Source organism: Bos javanicus, chromosome 21, assembly GCF_032452875.1.
Source record: "Bos javanicus breed banteng chromosome 21, ARS-OSU_banteng_1.0, whole genome shotgun sequence".
NCBI classification, from domain to species: Eukaryota; Metazoa; Chordata; class Mammalia; order Artiodactyla; family Bovidae; genus Bos; species Bos javanicus.
Window position 1 is genome coordinate 31,173,570 of NC_083888.1, and position 22,695 is coordinate 31,196,264.

A 22,695-nucleotide genomic window follows, 5' to 3' on the forward strand; every position below is an offset into this window, starting at 1 on the left:
AAGATACTTCCAGAGTTGGAATTAGTTTTTCTTTCAAATCTGCATTGCCTTCACAAGAAAAGTCACCACTGCAAACAGAATTAAGTTATTTTATTACAAGAACAAAACAGACTTGCTAACTTTTTGTCTAATTTCACCCATATTACAAATGCAAAGTATATATTATCATAGGATGTAAGTTACCAAACTCCAAACTATTGCGCATAAATGAAATAAACTCCCAGAATTAGAAAGAACATTAAAGTATCTACAGTCTTTATAAATAGTGTAAAGTATATACCATATCTACAGAGTATAAACATGTGAAAATGAACTTCTTAAGGAGTAGTTACAATGTTTTGAACAATTTAAAATATTAATGAGGGTACTCAAATACACAACCAACCAAAACCTTTATTTTTTCTCTTTTTTTAAGAAAAACTGTCGAGCTTCTTCCCAGGCCTGCTGAGGAAATCTGTTAGCCAGTTCAAGATAGTCTTGGGAACCAAGGCATTTTCCTGAGGGGGGAAAAAGAAGAGAATAGTAAACAAGTTAAAATCTTCAACATTTAAGAAATGAAAATTATTTTGATATCTGAGTCCAAAATGGAGACATACACTTCAAATAAACCACGATGCAAATTTCAGTAAAGGTAACTCATCTATATCTGTAGTATGAAATATATAATATATATTTTAATTACAATCTATTTCATGCTTCTAAGCTACTCAGACATACACTATATACATAATGTTTAACCTCTAGGTAAAACATTATGAAAAACACCGTTTTTGGACTCTGGAATAAGAAAATAAGTATGGTGAACAAAATAAAACCCGGATTCTTCCTTAGCAATAAGAATGTGGTGTGTCAGGAGCTGCTTCACATTAGAATTTAGAGGTTCACCTGGGCAATGAACTCAAAACATCTTGAAACATTTTATGAGTACATTCTAAGCAATAGGGGAACAGATGTCCAGGTGCAGACTAGCAACTTAGTGTGGCATCATCATTTTTTAAAATCAGGTAAGCACATTATGAGCTGTCACCAGTATAGCAATGACTTTTCTAAGCAAAGTAGAGAACCGTTCCCCATTTGCTGTTTTGAAGATTAATCCCATAGTAATTGGGGAAAGCATGAAAGTCAGAGAAGATGATCCCTTGGAAAAGAGAGGTTGAAACCAAGCAGATAGAGGCAGCCCTGGGACATGCCTGACAGATAGGCAGCAAATGGTGACTCATCCTTATGTCAGGAGGAAGAGGAAGAAAAAGAATGTCTATACTTCTTACCGGCCAAGAAAAAAGAAAAAAAAAAACCCCAAACTGCTGTACAATTAAAAATAAATACATTAGAAGAAGATTTCTCTAGGCATTTTCAAAATTTAAACCATTGTTTTTAAGATATAGAAACAAATTATGATTACAAATTATGATTTTTTTCCCTAGCCTCCAACAACTTAAAAAAAGGCTGTGACTGAGTCAGGGCAGAAGTGAACCTGCACACTGATTCTGACTTAGGCAAATGGTGCCAACTATGATGGTGACTTGAATTTCTAAAAAGGGGCATAGCTTTCTGTTTACTTGTGAGTGTCTGAGCCAATAAAACATGACATTTTCTCATGATACTGTTACAGTTTTAGTTATATTCTCATTTATGTACTTTTCAGCACCTGTCCATTGTAAAGAACTGTGAGACACATATACACCCCCTGCCTAGGGTGACCTCCTCCTCCCCCAAAATGAGGGCTACTGAGTGGGTGCCCCAGAGGATCTTGCTAGGACTAGACCTCTGGCCACTTTAAAGACTATCAAACTAAGGGAAGAATTGGGGAAAATCTGGATGAAGGTCTCATTAGTCAGAGATGCTGACATGACAGTCAGACAAAGAGCAACTTGTACTTCTCAATTACAGTGTGGGTAGCAGAATATTTTAAAAAGTAAAAATGCACTTGAAAATTCTACATCTCTGCTCTGATCACAGGACTCACCTCAGCAGAAATGCTACAGGGAAAAACATTTTTTTGTAAATCTTTAGGCCCCTGAACTGTGCTCTTTCTTCATGTAAAACAATTTTACAATTTTTATTTTCAATAAAAAATTCAAGTGCTTGAATTTTAGAGGAACATATGGGCTACTATCAATGACAATTTTATTCTGAACACCGGTAGGGAACTAAATATGTAATTTCAGCATTTATGTGAGTAATGTAGGCCAATATTAATGATCTAATTGTCTCTTCTATTACAAGGTAGCTCTTTAGTAATTATTCACCATTTATTATAACTTGCATGAAGTGAATATAAATTATATAAAGATGTTTTGTGCTTTTCTTTTATTTCCATGGATTTCTCTGTATATCCTGATACACTCATGTTTGATGACAAAATCAATTTCTTTATTCTCTGAAATATACTTTGTATCTGAACTTCAAATATTTTAGGTGATGTAATAAATTGATTTCTTGACAGTTACAAAGGGTAGAGTGAGAAATGTCCAGCTAACAAACACATGACATTTAATTTCAGTAGAGACATACCTTTGGGCTGATAAGACTGGTTATCTGCCTGACCTGAAGTCTGTGCAAAATCCTGTGTGAAATGAGAAAAGTGTTTTTATATCAATGCTACAAACAGAGAACTTTGCTGAGAGTGGCTTTAAAAATGCCTCTGAATTCTGAGATAACTTTTTTACCATGAATACTTTGGAACCCCAAATATAAAAGCTTAAGAAACGGATGTTATGTAATTCAGGTTCTCATATTTAAATCAAATAATGATGACTCAAATCTAAGTATCACCAACGGCCAGGTTGTTGCCTGCTGTGGAAAGTATAACTTTGTTTTATATCTAACAAACTGAATTCTTTAGCCAAATACTGTCTTAAAATATTGACAGACTTTTAACATTAAACAAAACCCACAAGTATAAAAGCCCTTATGTATTCCGTAGCTACATTTTTAAAATTGAAGTATAATTGACATACAATATCATATTAGTCTCAGGCGTGCAGCATAGTGATTCCATATTCGCATGATATGTCTGGTTATCAGCTGTCACCATACAGTGTTATTATATTATTGACTGTATTCCCTACGCTGTACGTTAAATTCCTATGACATGGATTTTATAGCTGCAAGTCTGTACCTCTTAATTCCCTGCACGTATTTTGCCCACCTCCCCATCCCACTGTCCAGACCACCAGAGCTCTGGATTTGTGAGTTTGTTTCTGTTTTGCTATGTTTGTTTCATTTTTTAGATTTCATATATAAGTGAAATCACGTGGTAACGGTCTTTCTCTGACTTCTTTCATGTAGTATAATATTCTTAGGTCCATCTATTCTGTAGCTAAATCTTAAAGTCCAGCAATTTTACTCTTCGATGGAACATGAAAAAGGTCATCTGTAATATGTGAAATTTCAGGAACCTAGGACAAACTGCTAGCTCTTATTTTTAATATTTTCTAGTGACTACTAATAATCTAACACAGGGGACCTTGAAGAATCGTTATATAAACGAAAGTCCAATGTACTTTCATTCTCTTGAGCACAATAATTCATAGAAAAAAACCAAACTTGTTTTTAACATCCTATCCCAAATAAGCATTATAAGAAATTTCCATGCTGCTGCTGCTAAGTCACTTCAGTCATGTCCGACTCTGTGTGACCCCATAGACGGCAGCCCACCAGGCTCCTCCGTCCCTGGGATTCTCCAGGCAAGAACACTGGAGTGGGTTGCCATTTCCTTCTAGTTATTTATAAAATCTGTGCTAAAATATATGGTTAATGTGTTAAATTTAAATTATATTTAATTGTGTATTAACTATAATAGAGAAGAGTCAAATTAGAAGTACTCTGAGATCAATACCAGATGAAAATACTATATATGAGCCTTACTTTAGGTTCTGATACCATTTATATTTTTATAAATTGTTTTCCAAGAGGTTGAAAAAATGTAAGGGACTAAGATGGTACAGCTACAAAATTGTCTTTGCTCGATAATCACTGTCTTGGTTGAGGCCTCTGCGCAGGCCACAAAAAGCTGCATGTCATCTCTGGAGGTCCCTGACCCCCTTTCCTTTCTTGCTTTACTTTTCTCCACAGCATTTAACACAATCTGACATGCTATTTATTTTGCTCATTTATTTGTTTTTTGTTTGACTCCCCCGACTCTAAATTTCAAGGCAGGAATTTGTATCTGTGTTGTTTGCTGCTGTATTTCCAGTGCCTGGAGCAGTGCCCAGCACACCAGAGGTACTAAAAATTTACCTGTGGAACAAAAGAATGAATTTTAAGATCATGGTCTTAAAATTCTCTATAACGTATTTCCTTTTTAATCCTAAGGCTGTAAGAATATATGAAGAATCCTATACATTGATATGATGGTTATATAAAACTTCATTAAGATTTTAATTATTAACTGTAAGATTTTTTTGAATATATATACCCTACCTATAAATCTGAATATTTTTGATAAATTTTTTTGGAAACTGGAATCTAGACTCAAAAAGAAACAAGCTGAAAACAAAACATTTCTAAGCATAATTGATCTAGTGTGTTTTATTAGCTGATCATCTAACAGAGGATAGTTTAAGAAATGTAAACCACTTCTAAGGTGAAGAAAGCTTGGGGGATCCTTTAGCCATCCCAACCAGCTGGGCACTGTTACACTCTTTCAAAAGTGATACATGTATATTAGCCAGAATAAGGAACAATAACAATACAAAGTTCTGCTTTCTGTTTCATTATTATTATGAACAGAAAACACTGTCTATTAAGCATATGTGTGTCATGGAACAAAAACATATTGGCTTTAGGGTGCAACATTTGAAAAAATAATGGAAGATTTTCAGCAAATAATGTCATTGTGTGAGGACAGAAAAGAAATAACAGGATTAGCTATTAGCAAATGTTAAAGACAACCAAATTGATTCTCTATTGTCAGATGACTGGGTTAATTTAGATGTGGAAATACTGCTTTGCTACAGTACTGATTCTGATTTGAGTCCTACAGAATTTCACTGGATCAGAAAAATATAAGGCCATAATTAAAAGTTTTATATTTGAGAAAAAGCAACAAAATGTTTTTTTCCTCATACACATATGTGTGTATATACATATGAATATTTATTTAAAAATTTAGAAATAAACTGCAGTTTTAATCTTTCTTCAGCAGTCATTATCTATTCCCTATAAATAGACAAAAAGCAAGATGAAGTAACAGTTAAAGCCTTAAAGAAGTCTTTTAAAAACATTTCCTTAGTACAGGCTTAACTGGAAAAATACCTTTTTCTTGAAATCCTTCGAACAGAAATTATATACAATACTCAAACCCCAGTTTTACCCCTACCTTGAGAGTCAAGCACATCAACAGGTGAAACCTGGGGGTAGTGTGGATGGCAAGGGTAAACAGCTGGTTCACTTTTATTTTTCAGTCGCATTAGCTTTCACACAGAGTCAGAGAATTTGGCATAAATATAGAAGGTACCTGAATAAACGTGGCCAGTAGAACACAGCTCATCTCTTGCTCCAGAATGACCTTGTTCTGAAGGTTGTTGTAACAAGCAGCGATAAGTGACGGGAACAGCACTTTGATCAGCCGTGGGTCACTGAAGTACTGGAAGGGCAGCTGGCAAAGCTTCTGCAGTACTGTGGGGTGGCGGCCGGACTGCACGATGACCTGCAACGGAGACGGAACCCCAGGTCAGCTGCCACAGAGCCCTGGCCTGCCCCAAGTCCCGCTTCCTCGGCCAGCAGTACCAGTAAGAACCACGGAAAACGTGCTGAAGAAGTGTAAGGAGGAGAAAAAAATACTCCTAACTCCTTATCAGAGCTTAATTTAAGTGATATTTGAAAGGAGCAGAAAAGAAAGAAATCTCATTTCCTAACTTAAGGAAAAGATGCCAAAAGTCTTGCATCCATTTAAAAATTCTTATAATCCACGAGGAACCATGGATTCATCACGGAGAGAGGATGCCCACGCAGTGGATTCAGGATACGCACTGCTTTAACACAGCGCCTCACCCTTCACGCTCCCCTTAAAGCAAAATAGCCATATTCCTTAAAACCTGCCAAGAGCGCACTCAGAAGACAGACACCCTCTCCTATACCCTCCCACTGCAGTCTTCCCCTACCCTAGCTCACGGAATATATTGAACACAGATCAATTTATTCCATATGCAGACAAGCCCCTGGAAAGAAAAAAGGGGTTTGTTAGGGGAATGGGAACAGTTTCAGCCCAAAAAAAAAAAAGCTCCAAAAGTTCCTTCCTCTGATCCATCCTGCTTATCTGTGTTTCCATCAGTGCCATTGAGTCTAAAAGGAGAATTGTTTAGATAAACGAGACTGTTGTCCTGAAGCAGTCTGGGTTTACAACTGTGTACATTTTAAGAAATGGGGCAATGCAGTTAATGGGCTTGCAGGGAAGCCCTCCGAACTTACTCCCTAGGCCTATATGATAAACTAAGAAACATCAAAATCAGATCTGTTTCAAGTAACCTTGATTAGACTGTTCTAATATAAAAGAGCTGGGTGACCCGAAGCCCCACTTCTTGGTATAGGAGGAAGCTCACGGAAGGTTAGGAACACTGTAAAATCTAAGGTCAAGACTGTAAATTGTACTTGGAAAAACACAATTTTACAGGTACACACCCAGACAGGACTGCATTCAAATTAAAACCAGAAGGACAGAATGAAACAGCAGAGGCAGGAGAAACATAAATTATAGAGATTTACAAGTTTTCAAAGTACTTTTAACAATACTTTAAGAACACACTCTCAGATGATAATGCAGTTTGGTTTAAGAACAAAATCAACAAAGTAATAGTTCACATATTTTAGTTCAATAGCTAAAATGACATCAAAAACCTTTAGAGAATGTTGATAGGGACTTGTTAATACCTTCAAATCCAGCAGGAATTTTAAAGACTTGCAGTGTGACAATTCAGCACATGGCTATGGGCTGCCATCCCTGACACTGGCTGAGAAAAATGTGCCCCTATCATCCACTTTATTGATAAAGCATTTACTTAAATCTTTATTTTAATTATTAGCTACAAATTTTGTCGCACAGCCAAATGATCATCACTTTAGAATTTATAATGATACCATTATTAGAAGCCTCTTTTCCCCTCTTTGGACAAAAATTAAGAACAAGTTTTTTCTTTGGAACTTCACTGTTAAAATGCTATTACTGGAAGACTCACTAATTGAAAAGATATTAAACTGGACAGTCTGGCTGGCACAGGCATAATGTTAAACTCAATGATGGTGACTCCTGCTGCTGCTGCTGCTGCTAACTCGCTTCAGTCGTGTCCGACTCTGTGCGACCCCATAGACGGCAGCCCACCAGGCTCCTCTGTCCTCGGATCCTCCAGGCAAGAATACTGGAGTGGGTTGACATTTCCTTCTCCAATGCATAAAAATGAAAAGTGAAAGTGAAGTCGCTCAGTCGTGCGACCCCATGGACTGCAGCCTACCAGGCTCCTCCGTCCATGGGATTTTCCAGGCAAGAGTACTGGAGTGGGGTGCCATTGCCTTCTCCGTGGTGACTCCTGGATCCTGGTAAATCAGCACAGAACATTCTAGCTTAACCATAACTTATTCCACCTGGACTCCTGACCCTCGCTGAGTGGGTGGGGGAGGTCAGTCCCTTGGGGGTCAGTCCCCTCTGGGAACAGAGCTGGCTATGAGTTGCCTGTTGAAAAAGTGAGTTTACAGAGGTCACCAGCAGGGTAGTGAGATGACCTGTCAGAGGCCACTATCTTTAAGTCCCTGACTGCAGAAGACACAACTGGAGGTTGGCAGTTTGGGTGCCTGGGGGTAAGAAGCTCTACCCACAGGACCACCCATGACAGGACTTAGCCAGATTATAGGCAAGGGGTCCGCGAGGGGTGCTGCGAGCTACCCCCTGGCTTGGCAGTGAGCCAGAGGAGGACATCTAGTTAGCACTGTCCCTCAAACCACATTTCAGACTCTGGGGAGACAGCACTAGGAGAGCCTGCAAGGGGCCAACCGCTGGCACTGAGGCTCAGTAGGTGAAACCACTCCTGGATGATGCAGGTGGGCTTAGGGTGCAGAGGAATGGCACGATGTCATGAGCACAGAGGAACAGTCAGCTGAATCAGGTTAGGTACTTCCTGTAGGGGCAGGGAAGCAAGGCTGGGGATGCAAACAGCCTGACCTCAATGCTCAGGGCCTTGGGGATGAGGAGAGAGTTGCCTCAGAGGCTTCTGACAGGTTAGGGGATGAAGGCAGGACTTAGTTTTATTTCATCCAGTCATTCAGTCCCAGGCCTTAGGGGGGAGTCAAATGTCACTTGGGACTGCTTAAGCTGTCCAAAATCAGTAGAAAGTCAATAGGGAGTCATCACAGGACATGAACGTCTTGTTGAATGAAAGAAACGTACCTAAGAAAAATCTCCTACCATATGATGTAAGTATGTCTCTCTATATGCCTTCCTTGTGGAGTTGCAACTAAATCACTCATCTGTCACCTGTGTCCGGACAAAGGCCTAAGGTGGCACCACCCTGAGCCTAGCCTGGCCACCTGCCCTTTCTTCCAGGGCACACAGGTCAACACAAATATTAAAGGGTATTTTCACAGAGCCTCATTCCCGAGCACTGAACCAAGGAAGGATGTGACCCGCCTATAGATGTCTTTAGTGGCCACAGTCATCAGGCAACAGGTAGGAAGCTGGTGTTGCCTCAGCAGTAATGAGAGACCTCCTCTCGACCGTTTTGTCCATTTTCATGATGCAAACTAGGGCTCCAAGGAAACCAAGAGAATTGCCAGAAACTTCAGATCAAAAAGGACTTCCCCGGTGGCTCCGGCGGTAAACCGTCTGCCTACAATGTGGGAGACTGGGGTTCAGTCCCTGGGTCGGGAAGATCTCCTGGTGAAGGCAATGGCAACCCACTCCAGTATTCTCGTCTGAAAAATCCCACGGATGGAAGAGCCTGGTAGACTACGGTCCATGGGGTTGCAAAGAGTCAGACACCACTGAGTGACTTCACTTTCACTTTCAGATCAAAAGCAACTGACACTGAACTTGCCTCTTGCTCTTGGGGGTGTGATTCTAAAATACATACTAACTACAGAGCTGGGAGAATTGAGCTCTGGCCTTTACCCTAGTCACTAACTAGTTGTGTGACCTAAGCCAACTGTTCAGTTGTTTTGGGTTTTATTTTTTTTTTTTTTTAAGTATACTTTTCAATGAAGCAGAACACATATCCCCTTTAAGTTAAAAGACTGATTTTTCACAAAGTGAACATACCTGTGTTAGTCACTCAGTCATGTCTGACTCTTTGTGACCCCATGGACTAGAGTTTGCCAGACTCCTCTGCCCATGAAATTTTCCAGGCAAGAATACTGGAGGCTGTTCTCCAGGGGATCTTCCCGACCCAGGGATTGAACCCACGTCTCCTACATTGCAGGCAGATTCTTTACTGTCTGAGCCACTGCTGCTTCTGCTGCTAAGTCACTTCAGCCATGTCCAACTCTGTGTGACCCCACAGATGGCAGCCACCAGGCTCCCCGTCCCTGGGACTCTCCAGGCAAGAACACTGGAGTGGGTTGCCATTTCCTTCTCCAATGTGTGAAAGTGAAAAGTGAAGTCTCTCAGTCGTGTCCGACTCCCAGCGACCCCATGGCTCCTCCATCCATGGAATTTTCCAGGCAAAGTACTGGAGGGGGGTGCCATTGCCTTCTCCAGTCTGAGCCACTAGCACTCAAATAAAGAAAAAGAACATGACCAAGAGTTCTGGGTCTTTAATATACTCTTTCTCACTGAGAATTAGATTCCCGCATTTTGAATTTAAGACAAGTCACACAGAAGCTACTTGACTGTATCAGAACATGAGAGAGTACTGCAAAGCTTTCTTGGGCCCATTCTTGGTCAGCTTCTGGAGAGAATTCTCCTTTGGGCTTCTAAGCAAAGGCAGGCAGTAGTAGTCCCACGGGCACTGAAGAAAGGCATCTTTTAACCTGTATGCCCTGGCACTCACCACCTTTTACTCACCACCTTTTTTCTTCACTGGCAAGGGGTTAGGAGAAGGAATAGGGAGAGGGTAAGAGAGGAAGTGGGCGAGAGACCCTCACTTCCTTTTCTTTTTGGAACTATCAACAATTCTGGGAAGAAGAGGCTTTAGAAAAAGGAAAGTTGCATGCTGCCAACGTGCGCTATAGCCTTGGAAAGAGGGCCAGGAGGATCTGAATACTGGCACTAAAAAGGCATCTGGGGAAAAAATAAAAATAAAAGAATCTGGAGTAGACAAGTGGGACATGTTGATTCTTTCATCTGCTGATCCCTGGACACCCACTAAGCTTTCGGGTTCCAATCTTTGCACCTCCTACCAAGTGAAGTATAACTGGGTGCCCCAATTGAGGAAGCCAGAAAAGAGCTCTAAATTCAGTAGCCATTTACCGAATGCCTCCTGTGCCAAATGCTGAAGGGGACATGGAGAGGAGTCAAGCCTCACCTCTCAGGGAGATGAGGTATGTCCAGAAAGGACAGTAATACAAAGGCGCCTGGGTCATCAGAGAGGGAGGATAAAGTACTGGGGCAGCCCATGGGAGGGAGAGATTACTCCTTACTAAGGTGAGGAAGGCTGCACTGAGCAGGTGGGTTGGACCTTCAAGGTTAGATCAGATCTGAGCACCTAGAATTGTAGGTGGAGGAATTTCACGTGGAGAGAAGAAACAACCTAGATTCAGTGCCAGCCTGTCTTCGTCTGCTCAGGCTGCCATCACAGACTACCCTAGACTAGGGGGCTTAAATGACAGAAATGTACTTTCGCACAGTTCAGAAGCCTGGCAGGCTAGGTCAGAGTGCTGTGTGGGGCTTCTGGTGGGGGCTCTCTCCCTGGTCTGCATGCTGACACCTCGCTGTGTCCTCATGTGGCCTGTCCTTAGTGAGTGTGCATGAGGCCGCCAATCCTATTACATTAGGACCCACCCTTATGACCTCATTCAACCTTAATTAACTCTTAAAAGTCCTATCTCCAAGGATATTCACACTGGGGGTTAGGGCTCAACATATGAATTTTGGAGGAATACAATTCAATCCACAGCTCAGGTCCAATTCCTTGTCACCCCTGGCCAGCATGAAGTTTCACTAGCAGGCTTTCCTCACTAACCAGGTGTATTTTAGAAGTGCCTGGGCCAGTTGTCTCTCGAGGCCACAAGCATGAATCTGCAGGCTCAAGGAAGCTTGGTGTTAACTAGCCCTGGTCAGTTAACTGGTTTGAGCCACAGTGTTCTTTCAATGAAACGGAGGCAGATGGCAGCTTTTAGCATTTACATGAGGATCAAACAAAACAGTGTCTGTGACCACAATGTAAAAGGCAGTGTTAGTTAGGAGCCTTTGGTTAGCTCACCAGTTCTGCTGCTCTGAGTCTCCTCCTGCTGGATCTGGCTTCCCTACACTCGCAGAATCAGAAGTCCCCTCCCAGTGTGTGAGGCCTAACGAGTGCTTTCTGTCATCCTGCCCCCGCCTCTTCGTAGGGGCTGCTCATCAGAACAGGGTGCCTGGCAGCAGCGGGCCCTGCTCTGGCTAGGACTCATCAGCAAGCTTCATGCCACCTGGGAAGCCATGCCACGGCCTCTCCCTGGCTCTGCCTCCACAGGAGAGAGCTGTGCAAACAGGCGGGGGATGCCAGCCAGGATCTTGTGGTGGCGGGGTAGGAAGTGCATTCTGACAGCTTTGAAAAGAAAATCCTAGCATAAGTGTGATCCAAGAAACACAGGTAAGTGGTACAGAGAAACAGTCTTAAGCTGAGTCTGTGTGTGTGTTGGGGCTGTTGTGCCAGACCTGTCAATCTGAAAACAGAGCAAGAAGTGCCAGAGCTAATAAGGCTGGTGTTGTGGGCTCCTGATTCAGACCCAGGAGGAGCTTCCCTCCAAGCACTTAAGGAAATCCTTTAGCCCAGGAAGCCTTCCCAGGCAGCACGGCCAGAGATTGCCTCTGCTTTTCAACCCAAAGACAAGGCAGCAGCTTTTATACTGTAAATTGTGTGAGCAGCTTAATTCCTAGTTCCAGAAGGGCAGGAACTGTTTCCTTTACTTTTCTGTCCTCCCCTGCTCTGCTAGAGGGCTGGGCACCTCAGAGTTACTGGAATGAGTGAATCAAAGTGACACAGGGTCCCTAGTTAACACATTCTTCTGTACCTTGCCTTGGGGGAGAATCATACCAAGATCTCCTCTCATGGGGCACAGATGCCATTTTCTGAAGCAGGTCTCCATTTCACATCGTCTTAGGTCTGCTCAGCTAGTCCCTTGTCATAGATTGAAGGTTTGTGTGCCCCCCTCAATTCTTTTGTTGAAATCCTAATCCTCATGTGATGGCATCAGGAGGTGGGGCCTTCAGGAGGTGATTAGATCATGAGGGTGGAGCCCTCATGAATGAGATTAATACCTTCATAAAAGAGACTCCAGAGAGCCCTCTAGTCCTCTTTCTGCCTTGTGAGGACATGATGAAATGCTGGTAGTCTGTAACTTGGAAAGAGGGCCCTCACCAGAACCTGACCTTGGATTTCCAGCCTCCAGAACAATGAGAAACAAATTCCTATTGTTTTACAAGCTACCCAGTCTATGGAACTTTGTTACTGCAGCCTGAACTAAGACATCCCTAAGAATGGATTCTGTGATCATTTGTCTGCTCCCCTAGAAAGAAACTGGGCTTGAGACTCTCAGCATCCCAGGCAGGGCTCCCTGGCCCGGTTATAAGGAGAGGTCTGGGGAAAAACCCTCCTCCTTTGTGGGTAGTGGGGTGACACTGGTCTCTCACTTGATGTGAAGGAATCCAAAATTTTCTAGGGCATCACATTGCCAGTTGTTGCTTGTTGTTCAGTCCCTAAGTTGTGTCCGATTCTTTGTGACCCCATGGACTGCAGCATGCCAGAACCTCAGTAACATCCAACGCAGCAGAAAGCCTGTCACTGGCGGAGACGGTACTCAGTCGTCCCTGAAGCCCCTCTATCTACATCATCTGAGTCTCTCAACACCCTTGACGGGGGCAGACACGGATGGCTATACTCTTTTATAAGAAGAGCTCCGAAACTCAGAAAGCTTGGGAGACTTGTTACAGGTCCACTGGTCATTTATGGAGCTGGGCCTGGAAAACTCTTCTGACTCTGAGAGCTGGCTTCTCTCTTGCCTCTCAGGGCTATCACACCCAAGGGGGCTGCCCCTTCCTAGGCAGAGGGGCTCTCTGTCGCCAAGCCCTGAGCTCGTTCCAATGACTGGCTGCCAGCCAGCTTCTCGCACAACTTTGCCAGCCCAGATGAAGAGGAGGATGACATATTGCCATTCTAAACAGACTAAATCAACTGACATACACAGATTAAACCAACACAAAAGACCTTTCTTCAAAAACCTATATTCTGCTTGGCTAGATATCAAATAGCCAGTTCTTGGTTATACGCTAGGCTGTGCCAAGGGTTTGTCTCAAACTATCAGACATAAGAACTTGAAAGAGAGGAACGGTTGGTGATGGGGCTAGATTCTCAGGAGTGAACTGTTGGAACATGCGACTTCTGAATGAGGACCCTCTCGTGATGGTGATGTAATTAGCTGCCTTCTGGATTTTGCGTGCCTGCAGACCCGGCCTTGTTTTTGAAACAACCACTATCCCCTATGATATATTTATAATGCTAATCCTTGGTATGACCTGAAGAGTTTTTCCCAACAGTTAAATTTCAGGAAGAAAAAAAAGGAAAGCAGAGGTAAGCTACGGAGTATGCATCTGGTCTAGAAACGTAGTTGGCCTGGGCAGTCTGCGTTTTTCACATCTGTGACAACTGCGGTAGTCACTTCACATCTGTGAAATGACAACTGCCGTAGTCACTTCAAAGATCCCAAGGAGAGTGGCTAGGAAGGCCTCTGGGGACTCTATCATGTTATGTAAATGGAAAACAGCCTGATTCTCCTCACCCAGAAGGCCCCCTTCCTCCAACTGTGACCACCTGGAATGCAGCCAAGAACCAGGAAGTGAGCAAGCAGGCTGCTGAGCAGACACACCAGTTCATTCATCAAAACTCTACTGAGCATCTACTCTGGCAGAGTGCTATGTAAGGCTTGGGGAGCGAGGCAGTGAATGAGTCAGAGACATCCCTGCCCTCACAGAGTGCCCAGTCGGTCCACGAAGCCCACGTCAATTATTTACAGCTAAGTTCTGCAAGCCCCAACTCAGCCTACCAATTTACATTTCAGAAGCAAGTCCAACCAAAGTGGAGTGGAATCAGCAAATTAGGAGACTGCTGGAGACAGAAAGAAGCGCCAGCTGACTCTAGTAAGTGAGGGCGTGGAAATGAAAAGGATTTCAAAAACAAATAAGAATTGAGACAGTTGCCTGGAATCATTTAGTATAAATGGTTGGTCTTGAGTGATATTACTGTACTGTAGTAGTAACACATATTATACCCCATGACCTTCTCTTAGTACTCTATACTTAAAAAATTTGCTTCACATACACGATAATGCTCATGTACTTGATACTACAGTAGATATTCATTTCTTAAGGCATCAAAAATGTATATTAAGTATGATTTAAGTTTAAGAAATAGGAGACTAAAATTTAAAAAATGAACACAAGTAGTTAATGTTAAATAAATATAGTGTTTTAAAGGTAAGTTTAGTCCTCTGCAAAATTCACTTATATGGGAACAGCTCTCTTCCTGACCATACCAAAACCATAACACTAAATAATAGAAATAAACTAGAAAAAAGGTTCTGTGGGGCAGTTTCTTGGCCCCTTTCGAAATCCATCCATCCAACCATCCTTCAAAGCATCTTTGACACAACCATGGTGTCCTATAGCAAAATCTCCATCTCTCTAGAATTCACCTACATTCAAGGAAACAAAATACAAAGTGGTCACTTTCTGTCTTATCTACGTATACTCTGTGAATCCTGCTAATTTTGCTATGATCTAAGAGTGATCTTAAATTTCTCCCTTATTTAGGAGAAGGCTTTGCATTTTATTTTTATGTTCTTTTTTTTCCCCTCAGAATGCCCTCTCTGGCAAGCTGCTAACTGCTCAGGTCACTGGAAGCTCAGTCCCACGTCTGCCATGGACCAGAAGACTCCAGAAGCATGAGCAGTTGTTGAGGCAAAGACAGGCTGATGTGAGTCTGTTTTCAGCACTGTGGGAACAGGGGTCATGTCCTTTCTATTCGCTGCTGTGTCCCCAGTGTGTGGCGTAGTGCCTAGGATCGTGCCTGACAAATCACAGGTGCTCCATGACCAGCTGGGGAATGAACGAACGAGGACTGAGCTTTGGTGTCGAAACCTGACTCCAGGGGCCTGTCTACACCCACTGCCACACCAGCGCCCTGGGCCTACTCTTCCCAGGGCTTTCAAGGTCCTCAGAGCCGCTATCTTTGGACTTACAAGAACAGCTGACTGAGTACTTCAGGCAGCACCCCATCGACTCCAACAGCCTCTTGGCACAACCGTCTGGAGAGCAGGGGCAGGTGGGGCATGGGTAAGGACAGCAAGAGCTGGTCTGTCAAGCCCAAGGCCAAGCCACCTCCATCAGCCAGGCCGGCAGCGTGAATGGAGTACGAGATCAGACAGAAATGGACACAAATGGTTAAATCTCACCAAGGAGAATTCTTTATGCCTAGGAATTCTTGTTTTGCTTTTTCCCTTTTCTTGTCAGAGACAAGATGTCCTCAACAAAGGGGCAAAAAATAGGTGTCTAGACATCTAAATTCATTATAAGAGACAGCCGAGAGGGTCTGTAAATCATTGGAACAAAGAATATTTTTCTAGCAGAGCAGAAACAAAGTAGCTGTTGCATTCCTCCCTGTGAAACTGGTCCTGCTACAATGCTGGAGCACAGGGGGCAACAGTCCTCGTGGCCAGGCCGGGGCAGAGGCCAAGCCTCTCTGTCCACAGTGCTCTTTGACAAGTCCCATCACACCTGACGCCCAAGCCCAGGAGAGGAAAGATATGATAGGAGGGGCCTTGAGGCCAGTGACCTCTATGAATCATATAAAGGAAAAGGTATGTCCCAAACACTCCCACCCACACACCTTGTTTCTCTGATCTGATGCCTTGGGGGTAGAGTAGGCTGGGCACTGAAATGGCCTTATTTAAATATCACATGAGAAAAATTTGAAGAGTCTGTCCACATACATAATCAAACTGAATTTGGGGCAGAGAAACACAAAGATTCCCTTGGCTAGCACTGCAAACACGTTCCTCTCTCCCCAGACTTGCTTCTGCTCTAAGATAGATTTCGAGGCTGAGATTAAGTGCAGAGATCTTGGCAGACTGTGTGGGAGGCAGGCCCTTGGAGCACTAGCCTTCTTCCTGGTGGTCCCAGGGATTCACTGCTGTCTAGCACCAGCCGAGGGTCGAGGAGGAAGGAGAGAGAGGGAAGGAGGGAAGGAGGCAGGGAAGCAGTCAGGGGCAGGAGGAGAGGTTAAAGCCAGTATCTGGGGGTTGGGCCTCGCAGAGGCTTTGGAAACCAGGTTATCCTACAGAAATGAGGGCTTTCCTCATGCAGCGAGGGGGAGTGGCTGTCCTTCAGTGTCCCTCCAGGGAACCTGGGTGACAAGGCCCCTGACGTGTGTCCCCTGCTTCCTATGGGTGACAGGCTGCTTGCTGAGTACTGCTGGCAGAGGGGTGCAAAGAAGGCTCCTGGGCAGGTGCCCCCCTCAGACACCACCCTGCTCCTGTGGGGAGGAACAATGCTACATAACCAGGGACACCAGCTCCCATCCTGGGGCTCCACTGCAGAAGTCCTGGGGCCTGTCTCCCCACTCTCTACATCCTGAGTGGACTTTCAGACACAGCTTGAACATCTCCTCCCCCTGCTAGTAACATTAGGGGCACCTCATCATGTCTGAGAGAATAAATCCCTAAGACCTACCTACCAGTTGCATGCAGGTTTCTTCATGACTTCGGCCCAGCCAGCTTCTTCACCCTTAACTCATATTCTCTCCACTACCTCCTAAGCTACAGATAGAAGGAACAGCTTGTCGTTCCCTAAACCTGCCAGGCCATTTTAGATCTCAGTAAGATCCCCTGGAGAAGGGAATGGCATTCCACTCCAGTAGTCTTGCCTGGAGAATCCCTCGGAGAGGAGAGTCTGGTAGGCTACAGTCCCTGGGGTCACAAAGGGCTGGCCATGACTGAGTGACTAAGCGCACACACACACCTTTGCTCATGGTCTTTCCTAGGCCCAGAATGTCTTTCCTACCTTGCTACCTGGTAAGTAACTATTCCACCTCCAGATAGCAGCTCAAGCACCACCTCCACTGTGAAATATCTCTAAACAAAGCTCAAGCACCCATCCAGGTTTGCTTATTGATCGTCTCTCCCTTTCCTCCCAGAGTGTCAGCAACCTGAGAGCAGGGACTTAGTCTATTTTGTTTCTCTCGGTCTTCTGGGTGGCTAGAACAGTAGCTGGACCATCGCAGGCGCTTGTGAAATGTCTGTGGAAGGAAGGAATGAGTCTCAGCACTGACAGCACGGCTCCTAGGCTCTGGGCTCCAGAAAGACAAGATCGGGGCTCTATTCGTTTCTGCATCCTCCAGCACTTGGTTTGAGATGGAGCGGACATTCAGTAAAAGCTGATCACTGAGCGAAGGAATGAATGATGAATGCTCATGTGGACACAAAGCTCATGATACTGGCATTTCCCCACGAATAAGTCACCTCCAGCCTCTGTTCCATGTTAGAACTTCTTTTCCCTTCTTTCATGTTGTCTATTTTGTGAGAAGAGTTACCTTTTAAATGAAGCATGTTCTAAATCCCCTTTGAACACATCTTGCAGCACAAGAAGGTTGGCCTAGATTCTCTTAAACACTTGGCTAACCCTAAAAGTCATGGATTCTATAATTTGTCAGGGACTATACTCGTAAGTGCTCTTTTCATTTTAATTTATGTTTGAGAAAGAGCTTTGTCTAAAGAGCACAGACCTTGGAAATGACACAGACCCACTATATTGTCATACATTTGAGGGGCCTCTTTATTTTGGATTTTTTTTTTTTTTTTACTTGAAGTATCTATGTCCCACCTACCACAAGGTAGGGGGTGGGGAGAGGAGGCAGAAGACTGGTCACAAAAAGTCCTAGATCTTGTGTCAGGAGGACTGGCTCCAGGGACTTGAGCAAGCCCTTCTCTTGTCTGGCAATGACGGGAGCTGGACTAGATGATCTCTGAAGGCCTGTGAACTTGGAGAAATAATATAATCCTGTGCTACAAGGTTTCACACACATGAGCACCTTTTGGTGATTATACCTGCACAGACACTACATCTAAATATGGTGAAAATAGCTTATATTTTTTTAAGAATGAATGAAAGTCTTCACACAAAATACACTATCCTCATATTCTCAACTATTTTGATTTGGAACTCAGGTCAAGCCTTCCTCACCACAGAGCCTTTGGGTGGTGTGAGAATAGCAGAGTTAATAAATGCAGAGCACAGCCTGATAGATTTTCTGGTCACATCCCAACAGCAGCCAAAGAGCATGGATGCATTCCACGGCGCACTTATGGGCTCGCCAGCACCAGTCTATGACAATTTTATTTAATCATAAAAAATATAATAGTAGTCAAATCTTTTTGTAGTTTTAGTTTACTGCTTTCTCAAGTGAAATAAATGGTCTCTCAGATTTCTTTTGCTTTCATCTCTCTGCTCTAAGTACAGTAGGATAAGGTTCCAATTAAGGTCCATTAAATGCTCACATTGATTCATGTGAGGCATTTTCTAGTTTCTTTTCCTAACACCATCTCAGTGCACCTCTGAGTTATTTCTGTGGTGTGTTTTCAGTTTAGCAGTTGCCCATATAGAGGAGAGTTATTTGGGTGTGAGGTCTCTCTTCCTCCTATTTCTGCAGCCCCAAATGGTGAGCAGAGATTCTCCTCCACTGCCTTCCAGACAAGCGTTATGTTTATTACCTGTCAGGTATGTCCGGCTGAACTATGCATGCCCCTTGGGCGGGGGAGCTGGCAGCTGGACAGGGCCAGACTGACCCGCCCAGACCTCCCTTGGCAGCTGTGCTGGGGCAGTGCGTCGAGTGGCGGCCCAGAGACCCCTACGGGAGGACCTCCTCATGCTTCTGCATCCTTTGGGTCCACGAAGACAGAGAGTTCTCGTCAGTTTTCTCAACAGACGGGGACAAAGGCTCTGACAGCAGAGATGGCCTATCTAAGGTGGTATCAAGTGTCAGAGCTGACCGAGTGGATGCTCCAAGGATCTCCCCATTAAGAGCAGGGAATGTGGAAGGCAGACATTTCAATCATATCACAATTAACCTTTGTTCAGGCCCAGGGAATGTACTAATTTTACACTATGCTCATGACCTAATTTAATCTGCACAACAACCCTATGAGGTGTTATCAGTGTTATCCTGATTTAAGGAAACTGGCACCAGGAAGGTAAGGGTTTTGACCAGGATCACAGAGCTAGTAAGGTGTACAGTTGTGACCAGAACGTAGGTCATCTGGCTCCAGAGCCCACAATCCTCTCCTCACGCTACAAAAACATACTGCCCGGGCCTTGCAGCAGAGACCAGCTCATGGCTACCATGACAGAACTCCTACACACTAGGTTCTTTGACGAGTTATGCAGACCTAAGGTGTGTGATCCCAAAGGAACTACACACACATGAAGAAACTTGAGAAAAATATTTTACCCCCCCCTGCCCACCGCCCCCTGCCCACTGAAGCTTGTTATTAAAGTGAATGACACGGTGATTTGGGGTCTTTAAGTGTAGTTTTTCCAACAGCGTATGCTTTCCGAGTGGGACACACGTATGAAAGAGACTTTCTGTGACAATGCCACCGACTCGACAAGCAAATATCCGAGACACCCCCTCTTATGGCTGAGAGTCAAGTAAACCTGGGCTCTGCATAATAAAGATGACATTTAAAAAATAATTCATTTGCAGTTTTTTAAGGAATCTCCACACTGTTCTCCATAGTGGCTGTACTAGTTTGCATTCCCACCAACAGTGTAAGAGGGTTCCCTTTTCTCCACACCCTCTCCAGCATTTATTACTTGTAGACTTTTGGATCGCAGCCATTCTGACTGGCGTGAAATGGTACCTCATAGTGGTTTTGATTTGTATTTCGGAGAACAGTGTGGAGATTCCTTAAAAAACTGGAAATAGAACTGCCTTATGATCCAGCAATCCCACTGCTGGGTATACACACTGAGGAAACCAGAAGGGAAAGAGACACATGTACCCCAATGTTCATTGCAGCACTGTTTATAATAGCCAGGACATGGAAGCAACCTAGATCAGCAGATGAATGGATAAGAAAGCTGTGGTACGTATACACAATGGAGTATTACTCAGCCATCAAAAAGAATACATTTGAATCAGTTCTAATGAGGTGGATGAAACTGGAGCCTATTATACAGAGTGAAGTAAGCCAGAAAGAAAAACACCAATACAGTACACTAACACATATATATGGAATTTAGAAAGATGGTAACAATAACCCTGTGTACGAGACAGCAAAAGAGACACTGATGTATAGAACAGTCTTTTGGACTCTGTGGGAGAGGGAGAGGGTGGGATGATTTGGGAGAATGGCATTGAAATATGTATAATATCATATATGAAATGAGTCGCCAGTCCAGGTTCAATGCACGATACTGGATGCTTGGGGCTGGTGCACTGGGATGACCCAGAGGGATGGTACGGGGAGGGAGGAAGGAGGAGGGTTCAGGATGGGGAACACATGTATGCCTGTGGAGGATTCATTTCGATATATGGCAAAACCAATACAGTATTGTAAAGTTTAAAAATAAAATAAAATTAAAAAAAAAATAATTTATTTGGCTGTGCTGGGTCTCAGGTGCAGCATGTGGCATGCGGGATCTTCATGGCATCTTTAGTTGTGGCATGCCAACTCTTAGTTGCGGCCTGTGGGGTCTAGTCCCCAAAGCAGGCATTGAACCTGGGGCCCCTGCATTGGGAGCCTGGAGTCTTAGCCACTGGACCATCAGGGCAGTTTTGAGGATGACATTTAATCATTACAATTTCTTGGCTCTATGTTATAGCCTGGGGGAAGTGACACTCAGGATAACCTGCCCAAGTTTATCACTCAAGTGCGGGGCGGGGCTAGGACATGGACTTAAGTCTGCCTCCAAAGTTTTCTCTCACACACTGCTGTTTTCTCAAACACAGGATTTGCCAAACCTTAAACACACTAGTTTCCTTTGTATCTCAGAACTACTGGCTCCAGCAAAAACAAAACTAAGAAGTTTCTCTTAGAATAAATTCAAATATAACTTACCATGCCAAAGAAATGGCTCTTAAAGTTTTAGCTAAAAGTCAGTTTAGGAGGTTTGGTCACTAAAACAGAAGTGCTGTATTCTTTAAAATCTGGGGCCATTTTAACCTTTTCTGCAGTATAATGTCTAGAAGAGATAGATTATCTCAACATCCAATAATTCATTTAACAAATATTAAGTAATTACTATGTGCCAGACACTCCTGTAGGCACTGCAGACAAAGACTCTGTTCTTGACATACTAACACCTTAGTAGCATGGGGTGGGAGAGGGGAGACAGACAAAATAAATGTCAGGGTGGGCAATAAGTATATGAATAAAAATACAGCTAGGTAAAGGTGCAATGGGGCTGATTTTAGGTCATACGGTCAGGAAAGGCCACTCTGATAACATGGTAACTGAGAAAAAAGCCTTTGAAAGTCACCTCCCGCTCCCGCCCCCGCCACTCCCCAGACCATGCTGATTTCTGGGGGAAAAGATTCCCAGGTAGAAAGCAATAAGAACAAAGTTTTGAGAGGTGTGTTTGCAGAACAGCAAGGAGACCAGTGTGGCTGCTAGAACATTTGTGATGACTACATTTAGAAATGAAAATTATTGAATTCAAGCACCTATATTGGCCTGGACATAACTTCTCACTTCATCATAGACTTACACATTTGTCTTCTGTCAGAGCTGGAAGGGCCCTTGGGAGCACCCAGCCTAACTCTTTTGACAGACAGGAAAGTGAAGTCCAGAGAAGGGCAGTGACTTGCTCAGGGTCACACAGCCGCATAGTTAGGAGAAGCCCTTACCTCCTGACTGCTGTTCCAGTGTTTGTTGTATGATGTTGGGCTTTAAGATCTCCTACGTCAGAAGAAGTGTTTTCTCTGTGATTACAGAAGTGTTTACAGTCTATCTCAGTGATTTAAAAAGGCACCCTTTAAGTCTGAACACCAAGGCAGGCCCAGAAAAAGTTAGTTTTATGACTGGTCATTAGTTACACTGTGACAAAACATTCCTTCTGGCCTCATTTTCCACACCCAGTAGAAGACTTCCAAGTGAGCCAAGGATGACTGACGACTGGACACACCGCCCACGCCCGGCGGCGGTGTTCAGCCTCGGCCCTTGCTCACAGGACCTGGTTTGGGTCCCTGGGACTGGGGTGCTGACGGTCGTGTGTGCGTTTTCTGCTGCTCTGTCCAGTCTTGGGACGGATCTCAGAGGATTAACTTCATGTCACTGTGTGGCTAAACCAAGCCCTCACAATGTCCCTCCTTATGCTCTTCGCCTCAGACACTGTTAGTGGGCTGCCAGCCTTTATAGTGCAGTGGAGAGGAAACTATGGTGAGGTTTCAGTTTCAAAGCTTCAATGTTAGATTTCAGACAGTTATTTCACTGGAGTGTTCTGAACCTGAGTTCCCCCAAACTGAGAAACTGAGAAGACAGGTGAAAGGATAGTTTGTTTCTGTTGTTCAGTTGCTGCTG

General features: G+C 43.8%; 1 protein-coding gene across 4 annotated transcripts in view; it reads right to left on the reverse strand.

Annotated features, from left to right (window-relative positions):
• Positions 1-373: 373 nt before the first annotated feature.
• SCAPER (S-phase cyclin A associated protein in the ER) overlaps positions 374-22,695 on the reverse strand; it is a 423,555-nt gene continuing 401,233 nt past the window's right edge. For all 4 annotated transcript variants that reach the window (XM_061394725.1, XM_061394723.1, XM_061394726.1 and 1 more), the window contains exons 30-32: positions 5,462-5,653; positions 2,515-2,566; positions 374-497 (exon numbers count right to left, since the gene is read on the reverse strand). In XM_061394725.1, coding sequence (XP_061250709.1) covers positions 394-497; positions 2,515-2,566; positions 5,462-5,653 — 348 coding nt within the window. In that variant the 3' untranslated portion in view covers positions 374-393. The remainder of the gene's footprint in view (positions 498-2,514; positions 2,567-5,461; positions 5,654-22,695) is intronic.